This window comes from Gracilinanus agilis, chromosome 1 (assembly GCF_016433145.1).
Source record: "Gracilinanus agilis isolate LMUSP501 chromosome 1, AgileGrace, whole genome shotgun sequence".
Classification (NCBI taxonomy): domain Eukaryota; kingdom Metazoa; phylum Chordata; class Mammalia; order Didelphimorphia; family Didelphidae; genus Gracilinanus; species Gracilinanus agilis.
Window position 1 is genome coordinate 221,001 of NC_058130.1, and position 12,271 is coordinate 233,271.

At 40.5% G+C, this 12,271-nt stretch overlaps 2 protein-coding genes across 2 annotated transcripts in view; one reads left to right on the forward strand and one right to left on the reverse strand.

The window, feature by feature from the left end:
• Positions 1 to 49, forward strand: part of LOC123232591 (zinc finger protein 425-like) — a 10,561-nt gene extending 10,512 nt beyond the window's left edge. Inside the window, exon 5 of the mRNA XM_044659002.1 lies at positions 39 to 49. Coding sequence (XP_044514937.1) covers positions 39 to 49 — 11 coding nt within the window. The remainder of the gene's footprint in view (positions 1 to 38) is intronic.
• A 35-nt stretch (positions 50 to 84) lies between these two features.
• Positions 85 to 9,362, reverse strand: LOC123232592 (zinc finger protein 425-like). Its single transcript, XM_044659004.1, has 5 exons — positions 9,275 to 9,362; positions 8,150 to 8,282; positions 2,883 to 3,041; positions 197 to 892; positions 85 to 140 (listed from the first exon to the last, which is right to left on the reverse strand). Exons 1-5 carry the CDS (start codon positions 9,296 to 9,298, stop codon positions 85 to 87), a joined length of 1,068 nt encoding a protein of 355 aa, XP_044514939.1. The 5' UTR covers positions 9,299 to 9,362.
• Positions 9,363 to 12,271: the final 2,909 nt, after the last annotated feature.

Sequence of the window (12,271 nt, forward strand, 5' to 3'; positions counted from 1 at the left end):
GGGCACCGGAAAGGCTTCTCTCCTGTATGCATTCGGAGGTGCTCTGTAAGGTGGAACTGTGTGGTGAAGCCTTTGCCACATTTCTCACAAGAGAATGGCCGATCTCTGCTGTGCACATACTGGTGGACCTTGAGGGTGCCCTTTAGGCGGAAGCTCTTGTCACACTGGGGGCACCGGAAAGGCTTCTCTCCCGTACGCATTCGGAGGTGCTCTGTGAGGTGGAGCTGTCTGATGAAGCCTTTGCCACATTCACTGCAAGAGAAAGGCCATTCTCCACTATGTGTGCACTGATGGGCTTTTAGAACATCCTTTAGATGGAAACTGCTGTCACACTGGGGGCACTGGAAGGGCCTATCGCCTATATGTAGGCGCTGGTGGCTGAGTAGTTGCCTCTTTAGGCGGAAACTGGTGTCACACTGGGGGCACTGGAAGGGCCTCTCACTGTTGTGTAGGCGCTGGTGGACCTTAAGTACGTCCTTCCTGGCGAAGCTCTTGCTGCATTTGAGGCAGGAGAAGGGCTTCTTATTCTTATGCAATCTGTTGTGTTCCGGGAGCTTTGTCTTCTGGGTAAGGTCCAATACAAATGCTCCCTTTCTTTTGGACAGGTCCTCTTGTGCTTTCTTGTGGCTCTTGAAATTTTTCTGGAAGGAAAGGGATCCCTCAGTTTTGTGGTTCAAGTCTCTCTTATATGAGTTGGATTTCTTGATGTTGTGGGCTTTTGGAGCCAAAGACTGTGAATCTTGGTTATATGGGCTCCTTAAATAAGAGCCTTGTTGACCAAGTGTAAAGAAAGCTTCTCTTCTTTTTCCTGATAATGATTCAGGTAAGTCCTGGTTTTGAGAATCATAAAAATAGTGCTTTTCCTCTTGTGAATTCATAGACCCCTCATCCTCTGGAATTAAAAACAAAAATCCAGTCATTAAATAGTCTAAGTGCTTTATAAGGCTTTCATTTCAGCCTTTCACCTGGGTTAACTAAAAAAAATCTTTTCTCTCTAAGCCTCACTTTCAGGGTAGTTATTACTCTGTCTCAAGATGTCTTTCTTAATTTCTCCAAAAGATCTTTGATTTTATTGGCATGAGTTTCTCTCTCTCTTAACACAAAACAATCCTTTTATTCCCTGATGAACACTTTCATTAGTTGTTGAGGTCATCCAACATTTATCCCCTGATAATGAACCTTCTGGAGAGAAGTCTCTCAGAAGTTAGCTACATGGCTTTCAAGTCAATAATCTGTCACCAGATCAGTATATTACTCAAAGCCTTTCTAGGTTTGTAGAATCTTCTAGAACATGTGCTCAGCTGACCTAGCCTTTGAGATTATTTCAATATATTGTAAGGTCAGCAATTTATTACAATGAGGTATCACTCAAAGTGGGATTTTAATCTTCACTAAACGAAAAACAACCAGACTAGCGAGACTAAGTTCAAATATGTAGCCACACCTAGATAAAGGATAGAAAACAATGAGATCATAAAGGAGTACATGTAGTTGTTAATAAGCCTTGACTCTATGAATATAGATTCTCTCAAAGGACTCAAGGAAGAGCAGAAATTATTCTGGTTGAGAAAACTGTGTATTCATTGTCTAATGCAGGCACAAAGAAGGCATTTAAAAAATGCTTAGAGAACTGAAGTATTGAGTACCTGGTACATTTTCTCTAGTCTAAGTTCTCCACAAGGATGTTTGAAGACCATGTTCATCTACTATTTCCAAACAGCCCCAAAATGGATTACTGACAGAAACAAGATTTTGAGGGCTGTTATCCTTTAAGTAAAAATGCTAGCCTAAGAAATGAACTCAAGGAATAACATAACTGGACTTTCTAAAGCACTTTTACAAAGTAAGTAGATGGGCACTTGAACACAGAAAATGCTGTTACCAAGGTAAAAACCATGAGTAGAAAAAGATGTATGAAAATAGAGAATAAATAGCCACATCTTCCCTACTTTTTCAGATTCTGAACTCTCTTAATTTAATCATACACTAGAGCAGTGATGATGAACCTTTTAGAGGGGTGGGTGATTTGAGAAATGTCTCAGGTGCCTGTGGAAAAGAAGAGGGGAGCAGCCTGGCCCTGTGACCCTTTGGCTTTTTAGTAATGAAACTCTGGTGAATTCTGTGCTGGGGTGAAGCATGCATGACCACAAAGAGGACTGTGAATGCCCCCTCTGCCATAGGTTCTCCACCAGAGCCCAAGGGTGAAGACCCATTCAGATTTGCTGTTTTCTCCAATTTCTGACCAGAACACAGGGGTTTTTATCTTGCTTAATCTTTTTTTTTTTTTTAACCCTTAACTTCTGTCTCAGAATTAACACTTTGTATTGGTTCCAAGGCAGAAGAGTAGTAAGGGCTAGGTACTGGGGGTTAAGTTACTTCTTTAGGGTAATACAGCTAGGAAGGGTCTGAGGCCACATTTGAACTCAGGACTTCCCATCTCTAGGCCTGACGCTCAATCCACTGAGTCACCCAGCTGCCCACTATCAGGTGTAATCTTGCAGAAAATATGATGTTAGGTTTTCATCTCCTCAGCTGTAAGATGACCATACTGCTCTAACACTGAGGATTTTTATGAGAAACAAACAATTGTAATAATAATCACTAACATAACATAGGCAAAGTGTTCTGAAAGCTATGGAACATTACATTAAAAGCTGTTACAATGAAGTAAAAGATGAGGCACCAATCTGGGAAGAGAGCTCATCCCTGGGTTCAGTTGGAGAATTAAGTCCCCAGTTTGACACTGAACTGAAGTTGTTTGGTGGTCTCTATGGGCACTTTTGAAATCTACTTAGTGTCTCTGTCACCAAATCCCACCTCAGGCTTTTAAGTCTCTCAACATGCTCTCTTTAGTTTTACTGCCCTCATTCTTTCTCACTTACCCCAAAACAGCTGCCCCTTTGTGCTCTCCAAGTTGAGAAGATCATTAGCATTGGTGCTGACTACCAGGTCTGTTCTCTCCAAGTTTCCCAGATTTCTGATGAATGGCTCTTTCCCCTGTTCAATCAAGATGATCAAGTCTGGCTTGGGAATGGCAAAGCCTGCATTGAGCCCCAAAACAAGGAATTTACTTAAATTCAGTGTGTTGAATTGAAAATCATATTGATAATGACTAAATTAAACTGGTTTCCTAGGAGAACAAGAGAAGTGTGGAGTAATATAGCGAAGCAGATTCTAAAATGAGGTATTCCTGGGGATCCCATCCCAACAATGTGTGCTTCAACCTATTTGAATTCTCTATTGGACTTAATCTAATGCTCATAACTACTCCTTTTTCTTTTTCTCCTACTTCTAACAAACCCTTACCTTCTATTTTAGTATCGATTCTAACATGGCAAGAGCTAGGCAACTGAGGTTAAGTGATTCACCCAGGAAGTGTCTGAGGCCATCTTAACATCTTTAAATATGCTATATGAGCCTTTTTTTTTTGGGGGGGGGGGGGAAGGGAGTCCCAGGCTTATGATTTCATTAGCATGAGAGAATTCCTGGTACTGATACAAATCAATACCCTATGTGTACCTTAGTCTTGGAAGGTTTCCTAGGATATTGGATTAACGCTACATGCCCATGTTTACACAGCCAATATAGGGAAGATTTAGGATGATTTGAAACCAAGTCTTTTTGACTCTAAAGATGATCCTTCATTTCAGAGAACATGTGGTCCCCTGTATGATATACAGTGCTTTAAAAAGTAAATTAAAATTGCTTTTGTAATTCTGGTACCTACATTTTCCTAATTCCTAGGATTAAAGAGTAGGCCTTGTTTGCCTCCTCCTCCTTTATCCCTGGCATCCAACTAGTCAGAGTCTTCTTTAAAAAAATAAAAGAAAATAAAACTTAGATATCAAACAAAATTAATATCACCACATCCAAACAAGTAAAGAAAAAGAAGATTATACATGAAATTGTGGCTCTCCATTATATATAGCTTGCTTTCCCATTTAGGTATATAATAAATTCAACATATAACTTTCAAAGCTGTTCTGCTTATTTGTGTTTCCTCTAAGTTTTTCTTCTAATCATTAAAAAAAAAAATGCTTGGATGATCCTTTTTTCTTTCTTCTTTTGACAGGAATCTTATTGCTACCCAATCTTTCTCTCCTACTTCCTCCTTAAAGCTGGGATGGAGAGGAAAAACAAAACCTTTGTAACAAATAAGCCTAGTCAAGAAAAGCCAATTCCCACATTGACCCTGAAGGAAAATGTATGTCCCACCTCTCAGTCAGAAGGTAGACAGCATTCTTCATCACTGGTCTTTTGGAACTGTCGTTTCACTTTGCATTGATAAAGAAATTACATAAATTGTTCTCCTGGTTCTTCTCACTTCTGGATCAGTTAATGTAAATCTTTCTAGGTTTCTCTGAACTGTCTGAGATGATATTCATGATTTTGGTGTTTCTTTCTCTTTGTTCTCAATGCTACTCTTGCTCATTCTTTTATCACTTCATGCTTCAAGTATAATTAACTTTGGCTTTGTCTCTCCTCCTCCTTCTAGGAAATGCTAAAGAAATCTTTCTAAAGTATGCTTTTCCATGTCACTTTTTACTATAAAACCTACTAATACCTAATTAATTCCCAATATCATCATGTCTCATGAAAATCATTAACATGAGACTTCAAGGCTGGTCTAACTCATCCAACTTTAACTTTCATTATTCCCTAACATGAATTCTCCCCTTGAGTTAGCTATATTTCTTCTCAAGAAGAATGTAAGCATTTTTAGTGTAGTGACTGGGTTTTGTCTCTGTAGTCTCACTGTCTAGATAGCACACTTAACATGGGCCTAATAAATTGGACTATCATTCATTCATGCCAGTCTTTATACATTTGCTCATATGGTTTCCTTCCATCTCAAATATTCTTTCCTTGCCTTACTAATAAGGATCCTATGTTTCTTTCAAAGCCCTTTGAGATCCATTTCCTCCATGACACTTTTCTTGACCACTTTAGCTCACATTATTAGAGCTTATGCTTCCTTATTTGAATTCCTGTAGGACTTTTGCTCTCTACCACCAAAATTTAGCATTTCATAATTTACTGTCTAATATTGTTCCCTATAGATTTCATGTATATAAGTCTTTTTTCTTCCAATAATTCTTTAAGTTACTCTGAGCAGAACCTTACAAACACCACATAAATAGTAAAGAAAAACATCTATGAAAGACAAAAACTACAATCAATGCAATGATCAATCATGATTCTAGAAAATTGATGATGAATCACTGCTCCTACCCTTTAGCAAGATCTAAGAGGTGCAGAATGAGAAATATATTTTCAGACACTGTTAAACACACTAAAAAGGAAGAAAATAAAGAAAAGAATCAGTGGTTCATTAGAAAAATAAACAGAAGGAAGCTCAGAATATGTCAAAAACAAGTAAGGCAGCACTGAAACTACCATGTTAAATTTGAATTAAATAAAAAATCCCAAGCTGTATGAAGTAGAAAAAAAGTCAAAATATAAAACAGTTCACACTTCTTTATACAATCCTCTTTTTGCTTTCCTTTGTACACTGAAATGTTTATAATTGTTATTAAATCCCTAATAGAAAAGAAAGTTTTAAAATATTATTAATATTTAATGGCAAAGAGCTCAACTTGTCTGTCTCTAACTCCTAGTCAGACTACTAAGTACTCAGCAGAGTAGTGAATAACGACTTGGCTAAAAGTCCCTCACTTTTCGACTTCTATTCATTATTGTTCCTTGTTTATTCATTGTTGTACCCTTTATTTCACATATCCATGATGTTGAAGGGATCAAGATGGAAGCAGTGGAGAAAGGGGAAAATACATTGCATAAAATGGCAATAATAGCATAATGTTTTTGGTGCTCTTGCACTTCCCAGCAAATTACTTTTTGATTCCATTTACAGCTCCAAAGTGACGGACTAGTCCTCTTCTTCTTCAGATTTTTTCTGTCCAAAAAAGGCAGTTCCTCTCAGTTTGGTTCTCTCTGCCTCTATCTTTGTCTGGCTCCTCTCTACCAGGTATACCTCCTAGGCATAGTGTAGACATATTTGTTTTCTAGGTAATTTAGTACAGAGTTCAGGCTACTATAACTCCAAGACCCCAATAAAAGAGTGGAACAGCATCATGTGATACACAGAGGCCAGAAAATATATCCTGCCTCCCCCCAACAATGGATTTTTTTTTAAACCCTTGTACTTCAGTGTATTGTCTCATAGGTGGAAGAGTGGTAAGGGTGGGCAATGGGGGTCAAGTGACTTGCCCAGGGTCACACAGCTGGGAAGTGGCTGAGGCTGGGTTTGACCTAGGACCTCCTGTCTCTAGGCCTGACTCTCACTCCACTGAGCTACCCAGCTGCCCCCACAATAGATATTTAATGTTACTCGGCACACAACAGAGAGTTCTTGAATTTGACTGAAGAAATATGAGAACCTAAAAAGTAAGGTAAAAAAGATCTTTGTCTCCATTGAGGATGACAAACTCACAGAAAGCATTCCAAAAGAAAAAGGCTTAAAAAATCCTTGGCTGTTATACAATTTGATTTGTAAAATATATATGTCTGTGTACATGAATATACACACTATATGAATGTTACATATATATTTATACATTATATGTACTCACATGAATATACATATATAATATTTAAATATATAATGTATATACGGAAAGATATGAATATTACATGAAACGTACATATTTGTATGCCTACACAAATGAACATATGTATTATACTTAAAATATTCAATGTATGCATGTGTATAGAAGTAGATAGATACATGAATATTATCTTATTTTTAATGTGCATTATATATAATATGCACATATTATATATAAGATCCATATACAAGTAGATATATACTTTATATATTACATATATATGCATGTGTATGTATGCATTAGCAGAGATACATCATACAGAATATAGAAGCAATGTGTCAATCCACTTATATGTTGTGTGTATATATATATATACATATAAAGTGTTTATGTGTGCATAAGTGGAAATACATATAAACAAGCACATATATAAAGTTACGTGAGATCAGGAACTGTTTAATTTTTGTCTTTGTATTACCTAGCCCAGTGCCTTGGTACAGAGCAGGAGCTGAATATTTGGTGAATTATGGGATACTTGTGATGTTTTGTTTGAACACGCTGGATATGCCTCCACATTATACCAGAAAATGACCTTGAAAGCTGCCTTGTGGCAGTTCAGATGATTGATGCCATATATTAGATGTTCTTATATACTAATTTTAGTCTCTCAAGTGTTGAAAGTCCAAGGACAAAAAAAAAATATTAAAAAACCATCTTTCAAGTTTTCTTATAGAAGTCAGGACAAAGCAAAGCAAAGAATAACTTCATAAAACCCCTTTCCTGAAATCTGATTTCATGAAAATCACCAATAAAGTTCGCCAATTAAATGTAAAGGTTAAATGAGGGTTTTTGGCAAATTAAGAGAGCAGCTTTTAATAATTTAAGTTTTAATGAGAATATAGCAGAGTTGTAAATTAATATTATTCCTCTAAGTCAGAGAAAAGAAAACTTCTAGCAGCTTTTAACAATTAACATTTTAGTTTAATTAAAAGATAGTAAAAGAATATAGTAAAGTGAATGTAGTAAAGGAGAGAAATATAGGAGATAGAGAGAGAAAATTTCCTAATGTCTATACTAGTTATCCTATAACTGCTTCCTAAAACTGCCTATATCTACCTATAACTGCCTATAACTACTGCTAATAAGAACCATCCTACAAAGTTCCAATCCAAACCAAACCAATCAGTGTTTTCTCTAACCCCAATTAGGTCAACAAAGACCAGCCACCTCCCAAACCAGAAAAGGTCAAATAGTCCTCTAAAGGATAAAGCCAAAAAGTCTTCTTAGTAAGCTCAGGCCTGCCTTTATATTCTAGTAACCAAATGCCAACCACTAACCCAACACAATCCCAGCAGCCAACTTCCCAGCAACTGCCTGCCCTATCAGCAACTGACTCCTTTTATAACCTTTTCCTATCTCACTTCCTATCTCTATGGTTCCTCTTTCTGTCTCTATGGTTTCTACTTCCTGTCACTGTGGATTGGTTAATCCCCACACATCTCTATGGTAAGAGGACCTCCAGGTCCCCCATTAAATTAAAAAAAGAATAAAGAATTCCTTATTACATCTCTAAGGCATCTTACCCAAGAAGACCAAAGTCTCATAATTGGACTTCATTATGTTCTTATAAAGTTCCTTCTGCCAATCCTCCAAGTTTCTCCATTCTTCCTCAGAGAAATACATGGCCACATCATCAAATGTCAGCGGTATCTGGAACTACAAATATGAAACCAATCACTTTTAATTACTACTAATTCATATAAACTCTTTCAATCCCATTCATTTCACACAGGATGCTTCAAAACTGATTCCCAGAAAGCCTATTTTCAGCATTTTTAAGGTGATCAGAGCACTCCAAGAGAAATCCAGGACACAGACAACTCCAAGAAAGCAGGGCCTCTTTTTCCCAAACATAACACATGGTGGCAAATTCTCAAGTAAAGTGGATTTTCATCAGGTGAAAGTTCATGGAACTCCTGATAATTAGACCCCAGGTTCATCAGAATCTTGGGCAGACACATTTTACTACAATACTCTGACATTTTAGGATGCTGAAAGTTTGCCTTGAGAAAATACAGTGTGAGTGTGGTGTAATTGGAAAACTGCTGGGTCTATAGAAATCTGGGTTCGAATCCTCTCACACCACTTTTCAGCGAATCGATTTTGGGAAAATCAGTTAAAATTCTAATCCTCAATTATCTCATCTGCAAAATGGGGAAAATAAAACCCATCTATGTCATAAATGATTGTGGGGCAATGTGCTTTGACAATATTTTCATGTTAGAGAAAGGCCAACAATTTCTTAGAGAGCACGAGCCAGCCCCAACAGTGGGTCTCAGAGGCTTCCTGCCTAGTCCTACTCTGGGGTGGGTAGGCAAAGTCAGCCCTGAGGACCGAGGGCGGGGAGGCTCAGGGGCCTCCTTCAGAGCGGGGTTCGTTTCGGTCTCTCCGTCCTCGGCTCTGGAGAAGAGATGCCTGATAGTCTGTGGCAGCGGGAGACTGTGCCCCTCACGAGCCCCGAGATCCTCGCCAAAGGCTTAACCTCTGGAGCCTCGGGCTTCTCGTCTAGGATATCCGAAGAGGTCGCTGCAGCACAGTTCTAAGGGATTACAGATAACGTGTCGGCAAACTTTAAATAGCTTCATAAGGGAGTTATTACGGACACGCCTCTCACTCCAACCCCTCGCCCCCGCGGCCCCGTTTCTCACCCGAGCAGGCGCCCCCGCGGCCATGCCTCTGGATTCCTCCGGCCCGGGGCAACTGAGCACGGAGCTCGGTCCAGCAGTCTGGGGACCTCGTGGTCTGGGACGCGACCTGCATCCGGGGTACCGACCTGTCGGCCTCAAGGAGGGGCCCGCCCCTTCTCCCGCACTCCGCCCCCACAGCGCCACCTGAGGGCGGGAGGAGGAACTCTTCTCCCTGCCCCTCCTCCTCCCGTCTGCGCCTCTCCTGCCCCGCCTTCTCTCGGCCCCGCCCTCGGTCCCTCTCTAGGCTCCGGAGCGCTTTCTCTCTCAACTGGTATCTCTCCCTTTCTTCTCTCCTTTCTCCTGGCAGCTACGGCCGCCTGTCCCTGTCTCCCGGCAGGATCCAGGTGTCTCTTACGAGGTCGTCCAGCAATGTGATCGCGACCCTCCACGTTTTCTCTCATCCTTCAGCCTCCCTCTGGAACTCACGCGACCCTGTGCCACAACTGGCCCTAGCCCAGTACCTACAAATTTGCTTCCTTTCCCTTTTTTTCCCCTTTCCTTAATGCCCCCTTCTGATTTTTTTATTTAGGACCCTGGTGCTTCTTGGCTCCCCATTCCATTAGCGAAGGCTGTGCCTTTGCTCTGTTGGGGCACCGCCAAGTTCCTATGAATTCCGGTAGGGCTCCTCTCGTCTGCTTGTAACCGGATTTAGCCTTACGCAGCCGACGCCAAGTCCCTAAATATGCCTGTGCCCGGACCTAGGAGAAAATACTGTACTTTGAGTCGTGGGAGAGAGGTGGGAATAGAAGGCTAGGAGTCAGACTGCTGCTAGAAGTGAGTGGGTAGTCAGTGAGGGTGAACCCTTCGAGAAACTGGATCGTGAGGGGAAGGAAGAAGGAGGCTGTTGTGGATCCTACAGATCGTGGGCTAGACATAAAGAAACAGAGATGGACAGGTATTTTAAGGGGAGAGTTAGTTTGAAGCCTGCAGGTAAGGATGTGGGGGAGCTCCTTAAAAAAAAAACAAAAACAAAAAACAAAACTTCAGCTGCCTTCTCTTGCATGGTGTTTCATCCCCCTTTGCCAGCTATCCCGACGTGATCATCTTGCTCTCTGCCCAACCAGTGCGTCCTTCCCGGGCCATTTTTCGTCAAGTGTTGCAGTCTCTTAGTGATATGTAAAACTCTAAGAGTAGGGACTGTCCCATGTTTTTGTCTCCCCACTGCCAAGCAGTCTGGTACAAGGATGGGCATTCAGTATTTGCGGCTTAATCTATCCAGGGGCTTGAGGAGGATCTGGAACAACTGTTATGAGGAATACAATAGGGAGCCACATGAGTTGAGCTGAACAGCAATTACAATACAATTGGAGTAAGATACCATGAATTTGTTCAGCATTTCAGATTTTTCCAGAAACATTCATTCTCCCAGAGGCAGAAGGGGACAGAATGGACAGTGAAAGTGACCCACAGCTGGGGATTGTTAAAAGAGACTCAAGAAGTCAAAGGGACTGTCCTGAGGGTCAACCAGGAATAATTGAAGTAACCAGAAGAGGGGAATGTTGTGATAGAATGGTGCTTGAGAAAAAATTATCATGCAGGCTAGATTAGGAGGAGATATAAGGCAGAGACAGAGTCAGTGGACACCCATTATTTTAAGCCTGTGCTGTGCAGTTAAGTGCATTGAAGGATCTGGCCCACAATGAGTGAGAGTAGAATAGATTATGAATGAATGAACCATTAAATTTTCAGTTTGTTTGATTGATCCTGACCACAAACTTCTGAGGTAGATCCAGAGGTGTTATTTGCATAACAGATGAGGAAACTGAAGGTCAGAGGTTAAATGCCTTTCCTTTGGTCACAAAGCTAGGTGATTCAAACTCAAGTCTCACAAACTTCAAATGTAGTGCTTTTTTCTTTTGGCTTCATGTCCCTTAGTCTGAAATTCCAGGGACAATCTCTCCTCCCCCACTGCAGACACTGAATTTCCTCAACACTAACCTCACAGTCATTTTCATCATCTTTCTCCAGCCATATACATTTGGCCTTAGTGAACTTCCCCAACCCATTTTTCTTCCTGAAATGTCTATCTTCTTCTTCAGTACAGCTCAAGGTACTCCATAAAGCCTTCCCAGACAAATTCACCCAGTTCAATCTACCATCTTATCAGGCATCCTCTGGACCCTTTATGATCAGTCATGGCTGAGGGGAGTTTGGTTCTATTTGTTTGTGATCATTTGTTTTCAAATGTGCTTAAGGAAATCTTACTCAGGCTAAGAGAGCAGGAACTAATTCCCAAGCTCACTGTTCCCTCACTCAGTGGAACAGAGGGCTTCTCTCAAGTTGAGGGGATTTTGTGTAGCTAACACAGAGCACTCACTGACTTCATACAAGCCAGTCACCTCAGACTCAGAGATGTTTTTATTATTGTGGCATTAATAAACTACAGCAAAAAAATAAACACCCCCCCCAAAAACAAAACTAACTTCACCAAACAAGGCCTATAATGCAACTGTATTCATTTTGTTAACTTAGAAAAAACACAAAACTATTAAATAGTCATAACCGCTCTTTAATCAAGGGAAAAGGGGAACAAAGCTGATTAGGCCTCTTATGCAGAGTTGTGTCTTATGCAGAGTCCAAGGATTGAACACTGCTTCGCTCTGCTGTGTCACTCCTAAGGGGGTCAGGGAGCAGAGCAAAGCAGTGTTCAATCCTTGGACTCTGCATAAGGCACAACTCTGCAGAAAATTGGGGAACTTATATACCATTTGGTAAGATCCAGGGCTGGGAAAGATGATTGACATTATACTGGTAAGGATGGGATTTACAATCAAGCTTGGGAAAGGAATCATAGCTAGAGGCTAGGGTGTAAGGGAAGGGGCTGCTTACACAATGGATACTAAAGGATGGTCCCTGCTCAGGTGTGTCTTCCTGGGAAAGGGTCTTTGATACAATGGGGAAGACTACCTAAGACAAAAGGATATTTAGCATTTACCCTAGGGTCCATTATTCAGTCTG